We start from the raw sequence: 24,594 nt of genomic DNA, 5'->3' as shown, positions 1-24,594 counted from the left end.
TATATATCTTTTTCGGGGAGTTTAACATATTCAAATTAATTTGTATAAAATGGGGCACCACTCCAGAATTCGTTCCGTCCGTTCAAACCGATCGATCATCGAAGCCCCGCTCCCCGCTAAGGATGCAGTGCATCACGAAAGGGTTCTGGGTGTTATCCAGAGCCCCCACTTTTGGGGCATGTTCATCTTTTTTATGACCCCATTACAAAAAAAAAGCACACTGTAATGAAAATGAACCAGTACTTAAAGCCTCAGATGAAATCATCGATTAGAGTAAGATAAAAGACTTGTGTTTTAGGTGAATTTAAATTTTTTACACTTTATTATTAGCTTTGTTTTACTATTTCTGTTTGGTCTTTAACTTCATTAAATTGGTTTAGCTTTAGTTATTGATGCAAGTAGTTCGTTTGTGTCGGTAATGTGACTAATTTGAAATTCATCTAAACATTTACACGATTTCTAAGTGGGCGGGGCTCTGTAGACACTGTCGGAGGTTTGCTAACTGAAGAAATCTGATGGAGATGCAGATGCAACTGGAGCTCACATCTTCTGCTGGGCCAGCTCATCGATGGTGCGGGCATTGGTGAGGGTCACCCAGAGCGGAGCCTGGATGCTGGCCAACGAGTAGCTCTCGGCGGCGTCCAGTGAATGCGACTTGCGCATGGTGGGCGACTGGGATCCACTGCCGCTGCTACTACTTCCTGCTGCTGCTGCTGCTACTGTTCCGCCTCCACGTCGACGGTCCCGCTTCGATTCCCGCTTGGTGAAGGCGGCAGCTGCCTCGCCGCCACCACCACCACCACCACCACCTGCACTGCTGCTGGCAGCCCGGATCTCCTGGAGGCGACTTCGCCGCTTGGCCAGACCAGCAGGATCATCGCGCACACTGGCCGTCTTGCGCAGCTGTGGCGGTGGAGCCAGCTGTGACGGCGACCTGGCCGGCGGAACCTTAAGACCCGGCTCCTGGCGCTCTGCTTGGGGATCTCGGATCTCGGCCTGGGGCGATGCCTGCTCCAGTTGCTGCTGTTTGGCTAACTGTTAGCTCGAGGAGAAGGACATCTTGTAGGAGGTGGTGTCCATCGGCGACTCCGCGTTGAACATCTCCGTCTGCGTTTGCTCCACGTCGCTGCAGCGCTCCTCCAGCACAGTGTCCAGCTCCAGAGAGGTGAAGCCCTGGCTTAGGCTTCGTTCAGGACGTAGACTGATAGCTCGCGACGATCGGTAATCTGTGGATGTGGTTTGCGGGCATTGGGAAGAGAGAATTTCCTTTAATCAAATTTGTCTCTTTGCGTTTGGTCCTTCGAGCAGGATAAAATGCCATGGGGGTTGTGGTGAATATGTGAATATGATATGAATGATGTCGAAAAGGAGACGATGTGCTGGTGTCACGCGCCAAAAATGAGAAAAACGTGGGGTGAAAAGTGATTTACTTGCATCGCATCTCAAAATATATATCTTGGCCGAAACGAGCGACAGCACTTCTTATTTTCCCATTTTCTTAAACAAATAATGGGTATATTGCCCCCGTGTCAGTATTAACAAGCGAAAACTACTAACGGTGTGTGAAATAAACTACTTGTGAAACATGCAAATGAAATGTACGTTTGATTAGTTTATGGTGTCCCAAAAACGTTGTGCCAAAAACGCCAGCAGATTTTAAAGTAATTAAATGCGAAAAAATGCACTCGCTGCTAAATGAACATCCTTTTTAAATGATTAACTCAATTTGATGTCGTCCCTGGCAAATGTGGAGCATACATATATAAAAGACGAGATGACAAAAAAAGTTATGCGAAAACAAGAAGGGGGGTAAATTGGTTGGGACGAAATACAAAAAAAAGAGACAAAGGATCTGCGGTGATGCGTAATCGTTTTGCGAAAATGTGTGCCAAAAAACGCATGTCCCCACTTGAGGGGGGAGGGGTGGTGGTGGTGAAAGGGGGGATTGAGTTGTGTGTTGTTTTTGGGGCCAAGAAGCGACACAGCCAAAAACCAGTGTAGTTTGCGGTTGTCGCTCCTCGTTTTTGGGATCCTGCGGTTGTGTCGACCTCGTCAACACCAACTTAATCATCATCGTTGCGGCGCTGCACAGAGGTAAATTTTTATAAATTTATAAGGGTATAATGGCAGGGCAGGGTTGTCAAATCCTTGAAAAGGAGGAAAATCCTAGATTAAATGATACCTATTCTTACGAGGTTATACTTCTATTGATTTCTGTGGCGCCACACGATTAGTTCGTTGAGAGAAAAGCTATGGCGAAACTGCACTTAATCAAGGGTATCAGCCAAATGTGACGGCATTTGCTGCGTGTGTTTCCGATGAAGAAGGGTTGACTGCGTCTGTGTGTGTGTGTGCTTGTTTATTTTTTTTTCTGCCAGAGTGCTTTATTTTTTTTTTATTTATTTTTTTTTTTTGCTCTATGCGACCTGAAGTGGCGGATTCACATTCAGTTGACGCCCCGCGTTCTGAATATGAAATTTACAGTTATAAAAATGTTTCTGCGTGTTCGTGCGTACATAAAGCACTGAAACCCTCGCACGACAGCGTGCTTTAGTGGGCGTGGCAACTCCGGGGGCGCGCCACGTGTGTGTGTGTGTGTCGCATTGCTAAATAAGCGGGCAAGCTACTATTCTAGCGAACCCTCTCAACAGTTTTTCCTGTTTGTGTTTGTGTTTTCCTCCAACTGCCGCTCACTCACAGCTTTTCCCCCGTCTCCCCATTCGATTTTGTGATATGCAAACAGGACTGCGAGCGCCCAAAGGTATGCTATGCAAATGCAAATGCAAGTCGAGCTACTCTCTCTCTCTTGCTTCAGTGCCCTCTCTCTCTCTCTCTCTTCGCTTGACACTTGTAAAGCAGCTCACACACACACACACACACACATGTGCCTCACTTTCTCCCAGTTAAGTTGTACTGCTTTCACTCAACTCACGTTTTCCGTAGTTTGCTCTTCGGTAGGAAGCATGGATGCCTGGCATAATTTGAATAAATTGAATCTTTTTGCCGTTTCGATAAGAACTTCAATATTGTCGGAATGGAATATGTATATATCATAAATAGTAAATTGATAGAAAATGACTGGAAATCTGCAATCGATAGACAGAAGATGGTCTTCGCCCAAGAGTTTCGCTAAAGAGGTGGAAATAATGCAACATCGAATATGAAATGAACGTGCACCGAATTCTCTCAGTGCGCGTGTCTGGCAGGATGGCTAATGCACCTGTGCTCGGATTTTGTGGGGATTTTGGCTTGGATACTGCGCTGTCCACTGACAATGACAATTCAGTGCCTCCGTACAAAGGTACATTCTCGACATGCGGGCTCTTAAAAAACAATGATTATGATATTGATGATGCGTCGTCGGGCTCTTTGTCATCCTTTTGTGGATTCCCAACTTTCTTTCTTTTATGCAGGCTGGCTGATCCAACAACAATGGTCGACACAGGTGTATTAATGGCCACGACATGGCACAGATTAAGAGGAAAACTGGCCAAGTGAAAGCGAGTCGAGTGTGTATATATATCAGTGGGCAAAGGACCTGGGGGTGCTTTTAAATGTGAATGTGGGCTATATGCTCGTAAAGTGAGGGCAAAGATGAATTTTGTATCTGCTCCGATGCAGGATGCTGGGATGCTGGGGTGCTGGGATGCTGGGATGCAGGTTGCAGGATGCATGATGTCGTAAAATACGGACAAGTCATTCGATCTGCGAGTGGCTGCAAAACCAGAGATAAAAAAGAAAACGAGACGAGACGAGAAAAAGAAAAAGAAACGTTCTTCGTACACACATTACATTACGACATTCAAACTCACTAAGCCTATGTATTGGACTAAATCTGACCAGGCTGACGGCATGGTCCTGCATGTCGTAGTTCCGCCTCCTGTCCCTCTCCCTGGCCAACTTGGCCCTCCTTCGCAGGCAACAGATCACCAGGAGCGCCAGGATGGGGAAGCCGAAGATACAGGAGACGATCGGGATGACAATCGACTCGGGTGAAACTGAAATGGATTTAAAAAGAAAGGGTTAATTCGGTATATACACTTATATACTTTATCATATTTCGTCACTGCAAACGGCACTTTGCACTTAGTGACGAAGCGCACCGAGTAAGTATCTTACGATAAACTAAATACTGAGAACTTAACTAATAAAACTTCAGCTTAATGCCCAAACGTGTTCCTTTTCAGTATTTATATCTATGTACTCCACACTCCAAATGAATCTGCTGTTTCTCTAATCCAAATGTAAGTCACCACGTAGAACACGACCCCTGCCATTAAAGCCTCCATTTATCCGTTTGCGTAGCAGCGTACCTGACTCTATCTATCTTAGCTTGCCCATCTCTAGGCAAATATTTTGACCGAAAATTTATTGAACATTTCCTTGGCTGAGCCAAGTGGAGGGCACTTCCTGCCCCTCCAAGTCCACTTAATCGCACTCAACATCGCAGAACCGTACTCATTCTTGACCCCATCAAGTCACATTTCGCCTCCTGCTGGCTGTGTGACCTTGCCCAACCTTATTTGGCCCCATTATGCCAATGTATACACCACCAACCCCTCACTCAGCTAGCAACAAAACAAAAAAATGGCAAAAACAATTCGGCCTTGCCAAATGATGCACGAATGTTAATCGGCCGACTTTGTGGGGCTGTCAACGCCCCAAAATCAAGGGGGCCCTAATTGTTGTGGTTGCGGGTTTTAGGGCTTGGGTTTGAGGTTTGGGGTTTGGTCAGCCGCAGAAATGCCATCAGCATTGCCATCATCCGAGAGCAAAGATTATTTATTTATATGTTTATTTTATCACAATAACCAAGTGCTGGAATGGCTGGTTTTATGGCCAACGCAAACTCATAATTCCGGAGCTCATCTCATCTCCGGTTCATTTGCATGGCCCCAAAAAGTAGGCAACATTTATCAGCAGAAACTCAGGATGGGAAAAGTGGAAATTGTGGGGAAAAGCGTCGAGGAACGAACGGATGAATTTTTCGAGGGGGGTGGGTGCGGTTGTTTGGTCGGTGTGCACATTCCATTTAAGCCATTTGCATTTTCCAACGTTAACGATTCCTGCCCGCCAGTTTAATTTCAGCTCTCGGCCATAAACTAAGTCGAGGCAAATCTGCATCACCGCCATTTGGTCCCCATTTCGCCATCTTAATTCCATTAGGTATAATTAGCAAAAACAAAAACATTTATCCCACAGACATAAACAAAGCATTTTAAACATGTTTCTTACTCAAAATCCTCTTTGGGTTGATATGCGTACGTGTGTTTCCTTTGGGGAATGGCACTCTTAAAGTCTTACAATAATAATATTACGTTGAGGTTAATTCTGTTCTGTTGCGAATGTATTTACCACAATACCTTATAGCATAGAAATTCAAATAAGGAATTTAAATACAGCATATACGAGCATTGGAAACCGCACATGTCGAACTGAAGATGTGTTTACGGTTCAGCTATTTAATTGCACATAAATATATGTATATACACTCCACTTTGAGTGAATCCTTTAAGAGCTCTGAACACGAGGTTAAACAGGCTTAAGCCTAAGCTACCCAAGGATAATTTCCTTGTTTCGCTGGGCATACTTAAATCCCGCCAGGACTTACAGCCCTAACTGATCCACCTGGTGAACTTATCCCGCCAGCAGCAGTAGCGAATCCAATCCCCTGACCCGGCAACCTCATTTGCCAGTTCCACTCAAGCCACTCATACGTCACAGTCAACCACCTTCATCCTTACACCACCCACCATCCACCACACAGCGCCACCATTCGTCCTTGCCAACGGATGCTCTAATCTAAGTCACAAAGCCATGGCCCAAATTCTGTTTGTCGAAAAAGTAGCATAAAGGCAACAAATTGGAAAGAAAAAAACGAAAAGCTGAATGCCCTGCAAAGTTTTGGAAAAGGTTTTCAGAAAAGATTATTGAAACGAATAAAGTTTCGAAACTATGTAAATGGATGCTAATATTATTAAGGCGTTAAATTACTTTCGAGGTGCAAGACGGACATTTGAATACTTATAAAAACCTGTATTTTTATGTGGCATTTAAATTATATGCGTATCTTAAACGACATCTAACAAGTGCTGCTTCAATTGATTTTCGCTCAAAACAAAATAGAATACTGTTAGTGTTTATTTATCCCCTCAAAGACCGCTTGAGTGTCACTTTGCCCCCAACTTGATCGACTCAGGGCTGAGATGCTTTAGACTTGGATAACCCCGTACACGGGGTAAATGGAGCACTTGATGTTGGCCTGACATTATTCGATTAAGTTCGCGTTCGATCAGGAGCGCCGACACAAAATGTTTGCCACGACCTTATCAACGCCTCAGCTGGATTTACTCGACTTTGTCCATCAGCAGCTCCTTGCGGCAGAAGGACTCGGCAGCAGGACTCACAGAATCCCACAGCTCGCGGCTGCCTGCGCCACTGAATCCAATTAACGCCTTCAAAGTGACAGTTCAAATTTACACAAATTGATGGCGCGAAGGGGGGAGTCCTGCGTCCCGAGTCCTTACTCCGTACTCCGCACTCCTTTGTTTACTTTAGTTTGCACCCAAGAAGGAGTCCTGTATCAGCGGACGGAAAGCGAAGAGCAACAGCAGCAGCAGCAGCAGTTGGAGAAGAGCCCGCCATTCAAGCCGAGCCATCAGGCATCGTTTGATGCCAGAAATATTCAATAAATACAATAAAAATAATGCCTCTGCCCCACTCAGACAGACGCGTCCTTTGAATCGAATTTAAATGTTTGCATATTTGACGTCGGCGATGGAATAGGAATTAGAGAACTGCAAGGGTGGCATTTTTTGCCACTCGACTAACACCCAACAGTTTTGGGTGCAGGTGCCACCTCCCACGCACCTCGCGGGTACTTACAAACACACAGTCAAAATCTGAATCTGAATCAATACGGCACTCTTCGTCGCGGGTGCCGATTACACTCGCCACTCATAACGGAGGATAGAGAAGACAAACAGTTAGAAAAAGGCAAGTGCCTAAAAGGGCCGAGTGGCAAAACACTCATGGGTTTCACGTTAAACACTTGGGTGTTTCGTAGACACTCGAGTATCTCGGTGGAAAAATATTAAATAAAATAAATAAAATTAAATTCCTCTTAGGAATGCGGCACAAAGGCAGCATCGCCAGCACAAACAAAGCCCATCGAATGTGCGCGGCACATAGAGTACACGCAGAAAAATTCGGAGAGGTTCCCTGATTTTCTTATAATTAATTATCGTTTTTTAAACATTACTATTCAAATAATAGGCCAAATATGGAAGGTCATGCCTCGTTCCGATTGTAAATATCAAGTTTTCGGCAAAAGCCGTTTTTCCGAATTTCGGTCATTAAATAATCCGTTTTTTTGCCTCAACTTTAAAAATAATTGTCTGAATATGGAATGCCCTATCTCGTTGTGCTCGTATTAAAATCCCCAATCGAACTGTATCCACAAATGGAAATTCTATTTTTTGGCCATTTTTTGCAAATTTTGATGATGTTACCCCTTTCCAAAAATGCGAAAATTGACCCAAAAATTAATTTTTCTAAATTCTTCAAAAAGTTATAGGGATTGTTAGCACTGGTAAATAGCTGCTCAAAACAGTTATTCTTTCTTCTTTATCAGCATTTTTAGCCAAGTTATGGTGGGAACCCCTCCAAAATAAATACGCATTTTATAAATAATTAAGGCAATTAAGGTTTTAAAGTAAAAGCTTCACAAATTTTTATTTATAATTATAGGGGCGGTAAATGAAGTAGTAATTGTTCAAAGGATAACGCTTTAATTCGATTTCGTACGCAGATTGTAAAGAAAGAGTAGTCGACTGAAATTCTAAAAAATTCACATCTAAGGAACATTTTGACCTGCCATATGTGAACTGTCAAAACAATACTTCTTTATTGAGACGTTACAAAGTGAGCTAGTAAGAAATCGTAGCTGTCACAGAAACCTGTCTACATTTTTTGATTCTTCTTTTTGCGTAAATAAAAAAATGTCGGCCTCTGCATCGGAATCAACTTCTCCGCCTGGGGATGGTGACGGTAATCTTGTGCTTTGCATGGTATGCGGTGCCCCCTTCCAGAGTACGCAGGATTGCCTTGCCCACGCGCTGCTCAAGCATGGCAGCAAGCTCCAGAAGCAACTGCGAAAGCGATTGAACGCCATTACCACGATATTAAACAGCGCACAAAGCCAATCCGAACGCCATGAGCTGCGGGAGGCTCTCGAGAAGTCCAAGCCCGGCGGGCACCTGCGCACCGTATTGAATATCTTTGCTGTTGATCTCGAAAAGATGAAAACCTGCTTCGAGCACGTCCGCAACTGCATAGAGAAGGAGATGAAGGGCAAGGTTAGGGTGTTCCCCTTTGGTTCACTGGTTACAGGCTTAGCATTGAAGGAGAGCGACCTGGATTTGTTTCTGGAGCCCAACGGCAACCAGCCACCATTGTGCCATCAGTATCTATACAACAGGACTTCATACTTTTTACGAAGTTCCAAATGCTTTGCAGATGTGGTAACCATTCGTCATGCCAGCGTGCCCATCATTAGATGTAAGCATCAGCTCACCGGACTGAACATAGACTTCAATATGTCAAATCCGAATGGCATATTTAACTCCCGATTTGTGGGCGAACTGATGCTTCGCAATGAGCGGATACGCGAGCTCAGCTTATTTTTGAAAATCTGGGCCAAGAAGCTAAAATTGATTTGCAATGGCGGCATGACAAGCTATTGCTTAATATCCTTGATCATCGTAAACTTGCAAGTGAATCGAATAGTTCCATCCGTCAAACAGCTCCAGTCACTCTGTCCACCGGTTATTTTGTCGGGCGTTAACTTTGCCTACAGCCTGGACCTAACGCCGCCGATTACAGAACGGCTCACCACGCTGGATTTACTTAAAAACTTCTTCATATACTACAGCACTGTCAACTTTGACAAAAGTTTATTGAGTCCGTTTCTGGGCGGCTGTGTGGACAAGGAGACAACACTGGGCATACCAGGAGGATTTCCCGAGTACGATGAGCAACAGAAGCTCGTGCATGATGCAACAGGTGAGCCGCCACACGCTTTCCAGCTGGATAGAGTTATGTGCGTACAGGATCCCTTCGAGCTGAACCGCAACGTGGCCAAATCAGTGTCCATTGCAAATTTATTTTACTTTAGACAATGCCTAGTCCTGGCTGCTCAAGCATGCAGCGATCAGGAACTAACTTCGCAACCAGAGAAGCTATACGACTACCTATTATTTGGCCTGGCGGATAAGTTAGTAGCCGACAAGATAGTGGCAGATAAAAGATGGCAGATTCAATGCCAAATTGAAAACAGATCTTAATGACTTACACTTTTCACACATTCAATTACTTGAATTTACAATATCACTATAGACTAAACTAATACACTAAACTAATAAACTAAACTAATAAAGTTGACTAAACGTTTTCTTGGCAAAAGTCTCTTGGAGCAGGGAGAAATTATTTACAAGGGCAACAAAGCTTACTTAAATCATTTACAAGGGTGTGTCTGAATAATAAAGAAGTTATAATTGATGGCCAGTTATCCAGCGCGTCTGAAGAAGGTCTGATCGTGACAGCGCCACTGTGGTTCAAAGCACTCATTAAGATCCTGCGTCTATTCGTGCGAAAGAAGCTGCGCGAGCGAGTGTTCCCTGTATCGGTGCCCCAATTGGCGCTGCACGTGCCGCGCAAGACGCTGCCCCTTCAGTTGGGTGGCACGCTGGAGGTCGATCGCGACACATCGTTGCTCAGCTGCCGCCAATCGATGATGAATCGTGAGGACAAGCTGCTGGTCAATATCGTGGATGTGGGCGATGGATCCGGATCCGGTTCAGAAACTGGATCACGAATTGTGTCCAACAATGAAAAAACCACGATAATCAGCGCCGTCCACCAGTGGGGCGATAATAATACCGCGGACAACAACAGTACCATCACGTACGCCACCACAGCTGCTGGAGCAGCTAACGGCGCCACCACCAATGGGGGCAGAGAGTTTTTGAACCCGCCCAGCAGCGCCTCATCCGACATGAGTGTCGATGATAGTCTCGATGGTCAGGAGGGGATTCCAAGTCCATTCATCAGATTGTCCAGATGATGAAGCAGGGCGGACTCCGTGGTCTGATTGAGGAGTACGCGGTCATTCGGAATAGGCCGCCCGAGGGCACCTTCTGGCATTCGAGGTAGGTCAAATGAAATCTTCATTAGCGTTGAGTGCAGCGTTGAGTGCAACGAGGGCTACATGGTTACCTCGTTAGAATTGAGAAACATAAAGGTGAAGCTCTCTTTATAGTACACCGATAGCGAATATTATTAGAATCACTTTGTCATTTCGCCAACAGACAGACGAAGTTCGCAATGTCTCACACTGGCAGTTCACCAGCTGGCCGGACTATGGCATTCCCAGCTCGGCCATGACCATGCTGAACTTCGTGCAGAAGGTGCGTGAGAAGCAGGCGCAGGTCCTCGAAGGACTGGCCGACACCTGGGCGGGTCATCCCCTTGGACCGCCCATTGTGGTGCACTGCAGTGCAGGCATTGGACGCTCAGGTGAGTCGCCAACATTGTAGACAATCCACGCCAGATTGACTGACTACCAAAAACTCTACACAGGTACATTCATCACCCTGGCCACTTGCATATCGCGCCTGGAGGACGTGGGCACGGTGGACATACGTGGAACCGTTGAAAAGATCCGCTCGCAGCGAGCCCACTGTCTTCAGATGCCCGAACAGTACGTGTTCTGTCACCTGGCCCTCATCGAATACGCATATTCGCGTGGAATGCTAAAGCCGGCCGATCTGGCTGGCTTCGATCAGCATGAACCGGACTCGGAGCAGGCTAATACTACCAACACAGTCCTTGGACCGGAAAACGGACGAGGAAACAACTTGTATACAGAATAATTTTATGCTTTACCATTGCAAATTGGAGTTGCAACTTTCTTGGACTAGATGTTGGTCTTGATATGATATAATATGATATACCATATATGATACGAGAGAAACGATGGGGAGCACAAATAGATGCAGAGACTCGGAGACACGGACGAGGGAGGTGAAGTTGTGGGGAGTAGAGTAACGTATTTACGTTAATCTATTATTTTTTTTAAATATTAATACATACCAAGCAAAAACATAATATAAACATTAAATAAATTAAATTTAAAGTAAGTGACTAATAGCCAAAAATAAAGGGAGTTATTCAGATCGGGGTGTGGCAACCTTATCTTATAGCTTTCTAGCCTGTAGATTGCCTCAGATCCCGAGATACGGACGGACAGACAAACATGGCTTATTTTTAGCTGTTTCAAACTTTTAAACAAATGTGACGCATACAAAGCTTTGGAAATCGATATGCTTATTATTACTTCCTAACTTATTTGACCATTTTTCACCATGCAATGATAAAAAAAGCTGATGAAAACATAATGTGCCTGCTTTAGATGAGTTTTTTTTTTGAGTGTATTGACTTGCCGGCACACAGAGATATGCTGGGTACACACACATATGATTTCTCCAATTCGAATATATTCCCATCAAAGTCAACTCGAGCTTGATTTCGGTTCAACTCAAGGCGGGCAAAATGGGAAAAGGAACGGTTGGGGGGATGTGAGGGGGCCAACTTTGAAGTCCGCAAGGCATTTGCGGAGAATAGTTTGCATTTAATAGAGCCCCAAAGTTTCACTTTGATACGAAGCTGCAGCTCAGCAAATCGGTCCAAATTCCCGCCCAAATCAAAGTCAGTGGTGGTGCCCCGACAGGATTCTGGCCAAAAGCTAGGGCCCTCGTGCTTACCAATGAAATGCGGTTTTACATAAGGCAACCTCTACACACAAACACAACCCATTCAATTTTGACCAAAACGGACGTCTCAGCCGCAAACAGTCGAAAGCTGTTGACAACATTAGCATGATTAAATTAGCAAAGGGGATTGGTTTTCCCATCAGCACCGAACAACAAAATGTTGCGGTGCGTTTCGTTACCACATTATAAACTATACATATATATATATATATATATATATATAGAAAAATAAAATCCAACTATCAATGAGTGCGAAACTCTTTTATTTATTAAATTACTCCTCCTGCTTTCCAATAAGTTCGCCATACAGGCACTGACTATTAAATTGAGCTTATACCAGTGGAACATTTTAAAAGGGAAAAAATCGAATATTTAAGTATTGTTCGCGAAAAGAACCTCCCCCAGTTCTGTTCAGTTCAGTTCAGTTTCTCCGGATGAAAAACGAGAACTCCCCGTCGAAAAAAGCGAACAGGCATTCGAGTGTTTCGCTAAGTAGAATGCATTGTTAACTTATCAATGGAGCTGAAGGACATCACATTCCTGTTATATCATTTTTTTGGATGAGTTTACGCACTTTTTCTCGTTGTTGTTGGGGAAATTGTAATGGGCCCGGTTTTTTTTCCTCCATCTGCGATTCTTTTTGTTTTCTTTTTTTTCCAATTTTTTTTTTCTTTTTTTTTTTATTCCATTGCTGTCAGCATGGACGAAAAGTTGTATTTCGCGTCGAACTGACAAGGTGGCGGCAACTCGAGTGCCACGCCCACAGGCCAACGAGGGCGCTGACATAGGCATATGCCGCCCAACGCCCACCACCCACCACCCCCTCGTACCGTCGATAATGCCCGAGATGTACGCTCTGATTGTAGTGGGGATTGGGGAAATGAGAATGGTTATGGGCCTACGGGCGGGATGAGCTGAAGTCTGCGCCTTTTTTTTTTTTTTTTTCTTGGGTCCGATAAGGCGAGCAGGAAAGTCGACAAATTTCGCCGGCACAGAAGCCTTGGGAGTGTGACGAAGGAGCCATTCGCTTAATAAAGACGCCAGCCTACGTCACACAATAAAAAATTTAATGAATTTCATGTAAAGTTTTTCAAGGCTGCAAGTCGAGCTTAATTAGATACAGATTATATATGCTTTATATATATATATGCTTATATAAATAAATAAGCCAAACTCTTGCGTTTTGAGTAGAAAGCAGTACAGTACTGCTTTAAAGGCTTTCAAATGTATTCAAGCGGAAAATCCTTTGAGATTTCTATGCCAACTCCTGGATGAATAATCGAATTGACAGAAATGACTGGGGGATCACTTGTAAAGGTGTCTAAAAGTGTGTGTTTTCCCCCTAATCCCATGTTCTCGCTTTTATTGCCTACTTCTAGACAGTTTTAACCCTCGGTTATTTGTTTTCCGTGCAGCCTTTAAGACTCTAATGTGTGAGCGGCTCGAGGCTCTGCGACATTGGCGCCAGCTGGAGAAGCCCACCAACTTTCCATCCAGTTTTCCCAACCATTTTTTTTTTTTTTTTTTTTTTTCCACCCACTCAACTGATGGCGACACTTGCCTGGCACAATCAACAGCTAAACAGTCGCAATTACTGCGACTCAGACTTGTCTAATTGCTGAATGGAGCAGGGTGAATGGGAGCAGGGGAAATGGGGAATGGGAATGGAAATGGAGCCTAGTCCATACTTAAACTCTTGGGGCCAACTTTTCGGATTGGCCTGAGCCAGTTCGAAAGCCAAGCAAAGTTGGCCGTGCCACCGAGAAACTATAAAAGCAAAAATATATATAAAAAATATATAAGTTGACGCGCCAGCCGGAGGAGAAATCGGAGTCAATGCGGATAATGAGGACTCGGTTGTCAGCTCATGCAAATTAACGCCGGCAAACGGGGCGACTAATTGGGATGCGGATGCGGGGTAAGGATGTGGATACTGGAACCCGGACTGGCACGCGACCCCAATGGGTGACTGACTGCACCGACTTGATTTGATTACTAAAGCGGAGCACGGCTCTTTATCCGGCAAATGTTCCTAATCAACTTAAGGCAGTTCGAGGAGTCCTTTCATTTGCGACGCGGGGGTAATTGATTGTTGCCCCAAAACGGTGACAAATCCCACTTGGGCTCTTCTTTTGATTAAAAACGACGTGGCAGCTGGAAAGCAAGAAGCTGCAGCATTTTGAAAAACAGAAGGGACATATGTACATACAATATGTTGAATAAAAAATCAACAAACATAATGATGGTTATTAATATTTGCCGAGCGGGCAAGCATGATTAAGAGCGCTTCAAGTTCAACCAAGTTGCCCCACTCGATTTGCAAAAAAAAAAAAAGGGAAAAATTGAATTTAAAGCAATTTAAGCCGAACTTTTGCCCATGCAAATTTAATGCGCCAGTTGCGCATTAACAGGAAGTTATTTTGATTTCAGTTGCTCGAAAATTCATGAAATGCACGGCAAATGCACAGTAACTACTTCCTTAAGTGCATGTTGCTCGACAATAAAACGCTCAACTCACTCGCCGAAACAGAACTGGCATCAAATGTGATGTAAAATTTAAGAAAAGTCGTAAATTGTGCAAATTACTTTTATTATTTATGGCCGAAGTTGCCGCAAGCAATGTGTTTTTTACAACTTCTCGTAATTTGCTTTTGGTAATTAATGTATATATGTATTCTACGTACATATATGATCAAATTCCCCACAACATTTTCGCACACAAAATAAAGTATGTTTTTAAGCAAATTTTGTTAGCCCTTGTTTAAAATTGTTGTCGTATAATTTATGAACTCATCTGTTGGGTGATAAAAAACAAAATCAAATTTCGACAACAAAAGGAAGTATTTTTTACTGCAATTTTTGATAGCTGATTACAAAGTTCCACTTCAAAATGTTGCTGCATTTTGCGCAAGATGGAATTTTCAAGAAATTGAACTGGATTTAGGAACTCACCCGTTGGGTAGACAACGATGGTCGTTGGGCGATTCTTGCTGCCGGTGGCGGCGATGAAGGTGGCCACCGTTTGGGCCTGGAGCGTGGCCATGGTGCTGGTGGGGATTGGCAGCGGAATGGGCAGTGTGCTCATCACCGCCGTCGTTGAGGATTCGATGAAACCGCTGAGATTGCCCGTGGGCAGGTATGCGTCCGCATCCCCCGCACTTCCCGATGCTCCAGTGACGTTGGCGGGAAATGAGAACGCCGGCGGCTGACCGCCAAGCACATCCGTTGGGTCACTGCCCGTGGTGGTGGTGTTGGTGGTGTTGAAGGTGGTGCTGATGCTGGTGGTGCTAGTGATGGGATAATCGATTCCCTGTCCGCGGGCCACGTCCGCCACGTCGAGGGCCTGGAGCAGGAGTGCGGAAACGGGCAGATTGGTCACGTGCTGGGCGGGATTGGAGCGGGCCACTTTGGCCAGTGTGCGGCCAAGCAGGCTGCCCAATTTCCCTGTTGATTCCTTAGTACGGCTCTCGGCTGCTTCGGCTGCTTCGGCTGCTTCGGCTTTCCCTGCTTTTCCCACTGAATTCCTGACTCCTCTGGCGGTCATATTGTTTAATAATTTCGCAGCATAATCGTAAATTTCAATGAGCATTAGGTGGTCCCGCACTCGCTCCGTGAATCCTGGCTGCATGCAAGAGAAGTGTTGCTAAATGTTTGTCCTCTCAGCCACGGATTCCGGACTTTTCTAATTGCTTTAATGAATCACTAAGTTTGTGTGTGCTGTGTGTCTGATGGGTGGATAAAAGTGGGCAGGAGTAAAAGTTTCGGTTGGCGAAAGTTTGACCAACCACGATTGATTGCGATCAGGAGTAGCCCCCCGTGAAGGGTCTAAGTGCTCCTCCCCCCAGGGATTTTCCAAGGGACTAACCCATTACGATTAAACAAATAAAACCGCAAAAGGCCAGTAAATTCCTACACCAAAACTTAACTTCATCGCTCGATTTAACGTGCAAAGAATAATCGCAAGGCTATTATACATTTTTAATTAAAATTGTGTATGCTGCAGCATTTATTAAGTTAATATTTTGCCACGAAAATGATAACTTTAAAAACTTTTCCCCCGGCAGCTGCTCAGCTGCTTGTGATAATTGCCCTTGAAATGTTTGAGTTACTTGTACCTGAAGTCCCTCCGATTGGGAAATGTAAAGATTTGCATTAAAACTCATACATATTTACGAAGTTCCCCTGACATCGTTGATTACTCTGGATTTGTTCAGCCCGGCAGCCCAGCACCGTGTTGGTGAACATGACTTTTAAAGGCTCCCCCGAAATGATGTAAGCAACTTTGGGGAACGGCGGCGGGAGGTGCCCACTCGAGAGAACCCTAAACCCGATTCCCAAATGACCAGCTCTTGACCTCCCGCCAATCCCCCACCCACCCACTTTCACTCTCAATCCCAATCTCAATACCCAACCCACTACCATTCCCATCCGCACTTGTTGGCCACGCAAAAGCGCAAACATTGAATCGGCCAAGCCATCAAGTGAGCAATCCGGAGGAGCTTCAGCTCCAATGGCACTTGAAACCGAAACTGCCAAGGGAGCTGGGATATAGATGGTTCTATATACGTATGTATAGTATGTAGATGGTGGTGGGGGGCATGGGCATGGGCATGGGCATCGGCATGAACGGTTGCTTGGGGATGGGCAAATGGAGGCGGATCTGGCGGATCTGGCGAATCCGGGTGGGGGACACTTTGGCGACAACAGGCAATAAAAATATGTTAACTATTGGATGGGACTCCGTGGACTAGCTTCATTACGACAAATCGAATTGAATCGAAGAAAGCACCATTCTACCTCCACAATTCCCATTCTGCATCCCAGCATCCTACCATTCCGCATCCACCCATCCCACATCGCACATCCCATTCGGAACCCCTGCTGGTCACCAGAGACCACAATTAAATGGCCAAGCACGATTCCTTTTGCAGAGAAAACAATTTTGATACTTTCGGGAAGAATAAAGTTCGGCTCAAATGTTTTCCGGTGATTAGAAATAATAACGTAGTTCATTTGCCATTTTATTTCCAATTTAAAATCCATTGCTAACAACCAGATAACTACTTGCTTTTAATAGCTTAAAAGACTCTTGCGTTGTTGTTATCATTATTATAATTAAATTTCGCAATATTCAAGTCGAAAGTCAAATCGAAAGGATCTATCTGCATATTCTACGTAGCCTTCCTTATATAAATGGCTCATACACAATTACTAGATTGTCACACTTGGCCACTTTATGAGGTATTCCGTTAAGCACTGGTATATGTCAGCATACAAAGACCACAACTTTTTGAACAGTGTCCTCTGGGTGTGGGTGGGGGTTGTGTGGATGGAAAGCCACGGTCGGCAGGAGAAACTATGGACGCGCGAAATGAATCGTGTGGGCATGGTAGTGATGGTATGGGATGGATGGATGGCTTTTCCGGCGACTCGGCTTGAGTTCCACTGAGGCTGGTGCGAGGATGCTGAAGGCGCGCGTCCTTCGACTCATGTGCAGCGCACTTTGTCACTTTTATTTTTGTGTAAATCTGCCAAAACAAGGATGCGGCACCACAAAAAAAAAAAAATAATAAAAAAAAGAAAGAAAAAAAAAATGGAACAGGATCGCGGTCGTCCGTTTCCGGAGTAAATGTAAAATTGAACTGCGAGTAAACACTTTACGTTGTTTCGTCCTTTTTTTAGCCGCTTGTCCTTTTTTTTGTTAGCCGCTCTATCCTGCCACTCGCGTCGGCAGTCCGCCTGCCTTTGTAACGCGCTCGGCGAGGGAAGCGCGCTTTTATAGACCGCCGGCCAGCCAGGGGATTTTCCCACAAATTTCCCAAAATTTTCTCACGCTTTTCCGACGATTTCCCAAAAAGAGAGAAAATGGCCAACGGTAACGGCATTGGAATGAATTGTCGAGAGGGTAAAGTTGCGGCGTCGCTCTCTTCGCTTTGCCAGCTGGAAATTTCAAAAGGAATTTCGTTATTTATTGTGCAAGACGAAAGACAAACAAAAGTCAATGCTTTTGTTCAGGTCGCCGACAATACAGGCAGAGATTCTTTAATTAATTCGGATTGTCCGCTCCCGAATTTAAAATGACTTTGACCCAATTTAATTTGTAATTTGTATGATATGTACAAATACGTCGTTTCGTGGCCGAAATAAAAAAAAAAAAAAATAGACCAACAACAGGTTTCAAATCTGCGAAGAAGAAGTGCTCGAAAGTATGCAGGGATTTATTTTGGGTTCGCCAGTGCGAAGAACAAATGCCAAACGACGGTGTACAATTTTGTGAAGCATACTTTTGAACACCTCTTTGAAAAGTTATGAACGGTTGACGATTCCTGTGGCCGTCAGCAACAATGTTAATTTTCATAAAATTTCCACTTAGAAAAACTTTAAAATATACTATATAACTTAATGCTGGAGCATTTCTGGAGCGCAATAAGCTAAATTGTTACAAAATTATCGCAACATTATTTGTATAAATAATATAGAACACATAGTAGGATTTAACTCATATACTAACTACATAATCACTTAACTTACTAATTTCTGCATGTACTTGATTTATGGCATTTTTGTGAAAACTCGTTAGCACATTTTCCTTTTTAATTGTTAGCTTTTCACTTAAGTATCTATCTGCGAGTGTGCCAGGTTTGTAGTGCTGTCGAATCCAATTCCTATGCTGAATGCAATCAATTTTAAATATAAAGACCAACTGCAGAAACAACAGCATCTGGCTAATCAATGAGGTCACACAAGTTGCACATTGCACATTGCACATTGCACTTTCCACTCGTTGCGAAAATTTTACAAATTTAATTGCCTTTGTCGATGGTCCGTAGCCGTATGGGAAATGCATTTCGGACGACGAGTGCCACATTTCCATTTCCGGGTACAGAAATATAAATAGAAATACAAATATATATAGAGATAGAAACGAAAATGGGTTGTCAAGCTAAAACAATAGGATATTTGTGCAATTTATTTGCACTATTATTATTTCGGCTAAAACAGTGCCACACGATGGCAGTGACATGTCTGTTTTAGATTGCTCTTTTTTTCCTCTTGTGTATGTGTTCATATGTATGTTGTCCAAAAAGTCCAGTATTTAAATTGCCCACATGGGGTCATCCGAATCCGTCTGGTTAGACGAACCAATTCAATTTCCCTAATCCTTTTTCAGCTTTTTGGCAAATACATATGTATGTGCATACACATATACAATTGTTATTAGATTGCCAGCTAGTTTTGATTGTGAGTTTCTTTCTGAAATTGTGGCCAATAATAGCCAATAATTCGATGGTATTACTACTCGTTTCAGTTTATATTCTTTATTTATTTTATTTAACTTAGTAAATGGTAAATGCACATAAAAAAAATAAAAGGCGCGTAAAGAAACGTAGAACGGCGTTGAAGGACGTAGAAAGTACTGAAAGAACGTAGAATAAAGTAAAAACGATGTAGAAAAACGTAGAGCAACTTATACCTTGTCGAGCGTCATGCGTTGCACCCTGAAGGCCTTCTGCGCCACCATGTCTCTTGTCCGCCGCATGAACACGGTGATCAAGCAGGGCGCCGCCCTGCCCTCCAACACCTCCTCCTGCTACGTCAATGCTACCAACATCAATGCCAGCGTCGCAAGCGCTTCCAAAAAATGGTAATAAAACCATGAAATTATAAGCAAAGCAGGTGCTCTTTTCCTGATTTGGGGGTTATTCGGATCGGGGTGTGGCAACCTTATCTTATAGCTTTCTAGCCTGTAGAGTGCCTTGAGTTCAATACCCATAAAAAAGGATGTTATATTGTCCAAAATCCTAATTCTATTGCCAATAGATAGACTTTAAGGATATTCTGTACTCGATGATTCAGATGACAGGCGGCAGCAGTATCAATGGGGCTGGACACCAACAAAACTGAAGTGCAAGGATTACAGAGGGATCACTGCAAACCTAAAAGAAGGATGTTTCCCAGGATGCGAATCCGCCGGCGTCGTTTTGATCAAATCTAACTTTATTCCATCTAGTTGGCGTGGGGTTTGCCGTACACGTATACAGCTAGCAATTCGGTTATTCGAACCCCATTCGTCACTTGGTACAGTTGTAAGACACATCAGATTATTTAAAATTCTTACAAATAAAAATAAAAAGAACAATTACAGTTATCATACAACAAATAAATACCATATTAAACTCCCCTCTCCTTTTCTTTTCAGAATTTGATAAAATAATCTACAATATTCTATAGAAAAAAGGAAAATGGCTTCGATCAATCCATTTTTTGAATTTGTGTACCGTAGAAAACATCGAGCCCTAAAACAACAACGCGTTATCGTATCAAGAGCAGCGGTGGAGTGGAATGGTTTATCCGCATCCCAGAAGACTCGCTACCGTAGGAGGGTACGCATTCATTTTTTAATTGAACATTCATATCATGGAGATTATTAATTTGTATCATTTCAGGCCATCGTTGAACGCCTGAGGCGCCTAAAAATTGCTAATAAAAAAAGCCAGAAAAAACCGATAACGTCCGTGATGCAGACGATGCACCCGGTGGCCCCGAAAGAGTAGAGATTTCAAGCGCAATGCTGCCAGCTTTTCGAAATTCACAGTTTTGCAGTCGTTATACCATTAGCATTTTATGCACTGCTTTTGTTTTTATTGGCTTGGAAATTAAAAATTAAAATGTTGGCCAAAACATGCGTCTTATTCAATGGTTCCCTTAACGTCCGCCAGGTGGAGTCAATGCTTTATATACGACGAGGGTTACAACTAATGCTAAGCAATGGTTCTGGTGCCAGCTAAATAACTAAAAACATACGTATGTATGTAACGCAAAGCTTTGGTCGAAAAAGCTCCTGCGCCATATGACATTGGCAGTATCAAAAGTCGGTAGATACAATATAAAAAACGGGTAATCGCATCGTTTTCCCCCCAGTTGTTTACCAAGCGTGAACGCAGGCGAAGATTAGCGAACGGACAGCCCGGAAGATGGCACTCAAGTTTGCAGCGAACCTGAACTTTTTGTTCACGGAGAGGGCGACGTCGATCGCGGAGCGGATTCGTCTGGCCCACCAGAACGGATTCCGTGCTGTGGAGATCCCCTATCCCGATGGCGAGACCAGCGACGTGGTGTCCGCCGTGAAGGAGACGGGTGTGGTGGTCAGTTTGGTCAATCTGGCCTTCGACAAGAGCGACGATCAGCTGCGTTTCGGATCCACCAGTGTGCCTGGCTCGGAGAAGCTCTTCCGTAGCCAGTTGGATGCCACCATTGACTTCGCCCGCCAGGTTAACTGCGGCAAGATCCATCTCACCGCTGGACTCTTCAAGGGCGGCCAGGAGAGCGACTACACAAAGACGTACACCGCCAATCTGAAGATCGCCGCCGATAGCCTCAGAGCCAGCAAAATGATCGGCGTGATAGAGCCAATTAACAAGTACGCCGTGCCTGGCTACTACATGAACTCGTACTCCAAGGCCGCTGGAATTCTGGCCGATGTAGCTGCGGACAACATCCAATTGCTGGCCGATCTCTACCACCTGCAGCATTTGCACGGCAACGTGTCGAAGACGCTCGAGGAGTACAAGGCACTCATCGGTCACTTCCAGATCGCCCAGGTGCCGCATCGCCACGAGCCGGACGTTTCCGGTGAGCTGGACTACGGCTTTGTGTTCAAGGCTCTCCAGGAATTCGGCTATGACGGATGGGTCGGCTGCGAGTACAAGCCCAAGACGACCACTGTCGAGGGTTTGGGTTGGGTCTCCAAGTTGGGCTACACGCTATAATTAGCACATCACATATAGTTTGGCATAAGGAACTGCTCTGCATTTATTCACATGTATTTACACTGCTTACATAAAAATGGTTTAACCAAAATTCTCAATTCTATTACCTATTTGTCTCGTTGTCAAGGCATTTTCATGGTTTTTTTTACAATTCAATCAATTGGAATTGGTTTAAAATGGTGCAGATCGTCTTATAAAATCGAATATAATATAAAGTCCTTTTTTTTTTGTGGAATTGTCATGCTTGCGTCAAAAGGTCATGGAATTGACCTACAGCAAAGTGTGGAATAAAACAGTAGCTACGATTAGATAAGATTAGATAGCAGGCAGATTCACGTATGCCATTAGTCGCTCCGAAGCACCAGATTGGCATATTCGGCTATGTGGAGCACCCCGTGTTCTGGTGAGGCGATGTGCAGGTTTCCTCCATTGCAGAATTTCGGGTTAATGAACGGATTGTGCAGCTCGGCCACCAACGTGGAGCAGGCCGTCGAGGAGTCACCTGTGGACTCCAGCATTTTCTAAAACGAATGAAGGTTATAATATGTGGGATTAGAAAGAAGAAAATGAAGAACTACAACTAGTTAAATGTCAAGTTTAATGATCACTAAATTGAATTATCTTTATAATTGCACTTAACACAATTATAAACACTGACTTAGCTGATAATGCATGCCCTCATTAAATTGATAATGTTCTTATTATTTAATATAAAGGGCATTACCGGAAAACTAGAACACAGAGTTGGCCAAACCACAGAATATATATTCATTGTTTCACCACCTAATATCAACATTTGTGGCTAAGGCACTGTCAATCTATGTACTTACCACCCAGAATTCGTTACCCGGCAGGGCGTTTCCATCGCTAGCGTAGGAGACTACCAGCAGCATCTTGGCGTGCTCAGGATCAGTCAACTTTCGTGCTGGATTGCGCTTGGAAATGAGTACCCTGATGCCGTCCTTTGGATGCCCGGGAATCTCTATCAGCGATCCGTTGCTTAGACCGCCGCAGTCGGTGATCGAAAACCAGGAGAAGTGAACGAGGCCAACGTTATTGAGCTTGTTGCCCAGCGTGCGCATACGCTGCTCGAAGGTCTCCATGAAGATGCGCTCCTGCTGCTCTGCTGCCTTCCACACGCCCAAGCCGAAGCCCACGACATGGAGGTACGCCAACTTTTTCATGCGTTTAGCCCTTTCCTGTGTCTCCAGCAGCAGCAAGTCGAAGCTGATGGCGTAACGCCGCTTCATCACCAGATTGTCGAAGACGTCCATCTTGTTTTTTGATGGTCCGAAACGCTGATTGTCGATGACCGCCTGGCCGTGGATGAGATCCGGCGTGGCATAGAACTCGCGCCATAGTCGTCGATAGTCCTCTTCCCGCGTTGTAGCCGGCTCATCCAACGCCATTCCGTAGCCCCTTTCACGCGTATTCTGCTGACGTGCGATTACAATGTCCTGGAACTCCATTAGATTACGCCGCGACAGACGGGCTCCAATCATGCCCACAATAACCCCGTGGCGTTGCAAAGTTTTGGAGTGCTCCTCAACGCGACCGCAATTGTTGCGCTCGCCCTCATTGAGAAACTCCGTGCGTGAGCTCACGGAAAGCAGAGCGGAGAGCTTGATATCGTCGTAGCTGAGCACGTTGGCCAGCACCAGAGGCGGCTTCTCCTCCCGAGTACCCACGGCTTCGAAGCCACTAGCCCCGGACTCTCCGTTCAGCAGCAAGTACCTGTCGTTCTGGGCAAAGAAGCTGACGCAGCGCTTTTGCAGCAGGCGATGCACAAATCCGCATAGCGATAAGTTGATGTAGATGGGCCTTTCCACAGCGTTGCCTGTGGTGAAATGCGGCAAGTCGATCAGTTGAGAGGGCGATTTAGGCGTGAGAAATGCTTACCCCAACGACACTTGTGCTCCAAGTACTGCAAGTAAAGGCCCAATGTACGTTCGTGTATCACTGGATAGGTGGATGAAACCTCATCATTTATACGGGCAAGCCGCGATGGAGATTGACGATATACTTTGACACTGTTCACGCCGAACTGCAAGAAGAAAGTGGAAATATAAGTCGACGTTGTCTGGGGGTCACCCAACTGCAATACCTGCAGCGGAAACATCTCGGACATCTTCATCACATCGCTCAACTCATAGTATCCTCCGATTGGCTTCTGCACCTGCCGGCAATTATTCAGCAATTTGCGTCCGTAATCAGTCAGATGCGGGGAACCACCGGTGACCGATGGCCAAACCTGATCCACTTCAGCGCCAAAGGTAGACATGGTCCTTTTCGTTAAACTTTTCAATTTACAGGAAGAGCTACTAATGTCACCTTTTCGGAGAGAAAGTCACTTTATATGTGAAAAGTATAATAATTTCACAATGACATTTAAATGCCGTGTGATAGAATTTTGGTGGTTGCATTTTGACTTAATATTCTATGCGATATTTTATATGCTCATCGATAAATCTATTCGATAAGTACAGTTTACTTATAAATATTGTTATTTTTTCGCGGACTATTAGCGAGACTTAACATTAAAACAAGAAGGAACGCGAAAGTCGACTTCCCCGACTATCACATACCCTTTACTCAGCTAGTGGAAATGCGAACGAAAAATTTCATAATTTTTCTGGAATATCGCTAAATATAAGTGAATAAAATATGAAACAATTTTAAAAATGTTAAAAAGTGTGGGCGTGGCAGTTTTGGGTGACTTTTTGGCATTAGAGTGAGCGTGCAAACAAGTTTTTTCGTAATTCGATAGAAATTGACAAGAATAATACAAATATAAAAACATATCAAAACACTTTTCAAAAGTGTGGGCTGGCAGTTTTGGGCGGTTAGTAGGCGTATAAAAATCTAGTAGCATTAAAGCGTTCTTCTTTTGTTGTGTTGTAAGACCTGGATATAATGTGACACATATATGCTTTAAATTGTAAAAACCAGACACAAATATGTATTCCAATTTTGTTAAAACGAATAAAGCGAAA

At 44.3% G+C, this 24,594-nt stretch overlaps 4 protein-coding genes across 9 annotated transcripts; 2 read left to right on the top strand and 2 right to left on the bottom strand.

The window, feature by feature from the left end:
* Positions 1–306: 306 nt before the first annotated feature.
* Positions 307–17,469, bottom strand: LOC117147841. Of its 5 annotated transcripts, none has more exons than XM_033314902.1 (4): positions 14,784–17,452; positions 3,841–3,998; positions 3,694–3,715; positions 307–1,226 (listed from the first exon to the last, which is right to left on the bottom strand). In XM_033314902.1, exons 1-4 carry the CDS (start codon positions 15,457–15,459, stop codon positions 1,039–1,041), a joined length of 1,044 nt encoding a protein of 347 aa, XP_033170793.1. In that variant the 5' UTR covers positions 15,460–17,452; the 3' UTR covers positions 307–1,038. The 5 variants fall into 5 exon arrangements, with proteins under 5 accessions (XP_033170793.1, XP_033170792.1, XP_033170794.1 ...); XM_033314903.1 differs by having other exon boundaries at positions 1,091–1,226; positions 3,813–3,998; positions 14,784–17,460; XM_033314901.1 differs by lacking the exon at positions 3,694–3,715 and having other exon boundaries at positions 3,813–3,998; positions 14,784–17,446.
* LOC117147840 (terminal uridylyltransferase Tailor-like) lies at positions 8,001–9,359 on the top strand. Its single transcript, XM_033314898.1, has one exon. It carries the CDS (start codon positions 8,001–8,003, stop codon positions 9,342–9,344), a length of 1,344 nt encoding a protein of 447 aa, XP_033170789.1. The 3' UTR covers positions 9,345–9,359.
* Positions 17,470–20,678: 3,209 nt separating the features above from the next.
* LOC117148560 (putative hydroxypyruvate isomerase) lies at positions 20,679–21,692 on the top strand. Its single transcript, XM_033316003.1, has one exon. The coding sequence runs from the start codon at positions 20,807–20,809 to the stop codon at positions 21,599–21,601; it is 795 nt and encodes a 264-aa protein (XP_033171894.1). The 5' UTR covers positions 20,679–20,806; the 3' UTR covers positions 21,602–21,692.
* Positions 21,617–24,025, bottom strand: LOC117148558. 2 transcript variants are annotated; one of them, XM_033316002.1, is made up of 5 exons: positions 23,933–24,012; positions 23,706–23,860; positions 23,501–23,645; positions 22,432–23,438; positions 21,617–22,122 (listed from the first exon to the last, which is right to left on the bottom strand). In XM_033316002.1, the coding sequence occupies exons 2-5, from the start codon at positions 23,733–23,735 to the stop codon at positions 21,946–21,948; spliced, it is 1,359 nt and encodes a 452-aa protein (XP_033171893.1). In that variant the 5' UTR covers positions 23,736–23,860; positions 23,933–24,012; the 3' UTR covers positions 21,617–21,945. The 2 variants fall into 2 exon arrangements, with proteins under 2 accessions (XP_033171893.1, XP_033171892.1); XM_033316001.1 differs by having other exon boundaries at positions 23,706–24,025.
* Positions 24,026–24,594: the final 569 nt, after the last annotated feature.

Source organism: Drosophila mauritiana, chromosome X, assembly GCF_004382145.1.
Source record: "Drosophila mauritiana strain mau12 chromosome X, ASM438214v1, whole genome shotgun sequence".
In the NCBI taxonomy this organism is placed as follows: domain Eukaryota; kingdom Metazoa; phylum Arthropoda; class Insecta; order Diptera; family Drosophilidae; genus Drosophila; species Drosophila mauritiana.
The sequence above is the reverse complement of the archived record's forward strand: the minus strand, read 5'-3'. Positions and strand labels throughout refer to the sequence as shown.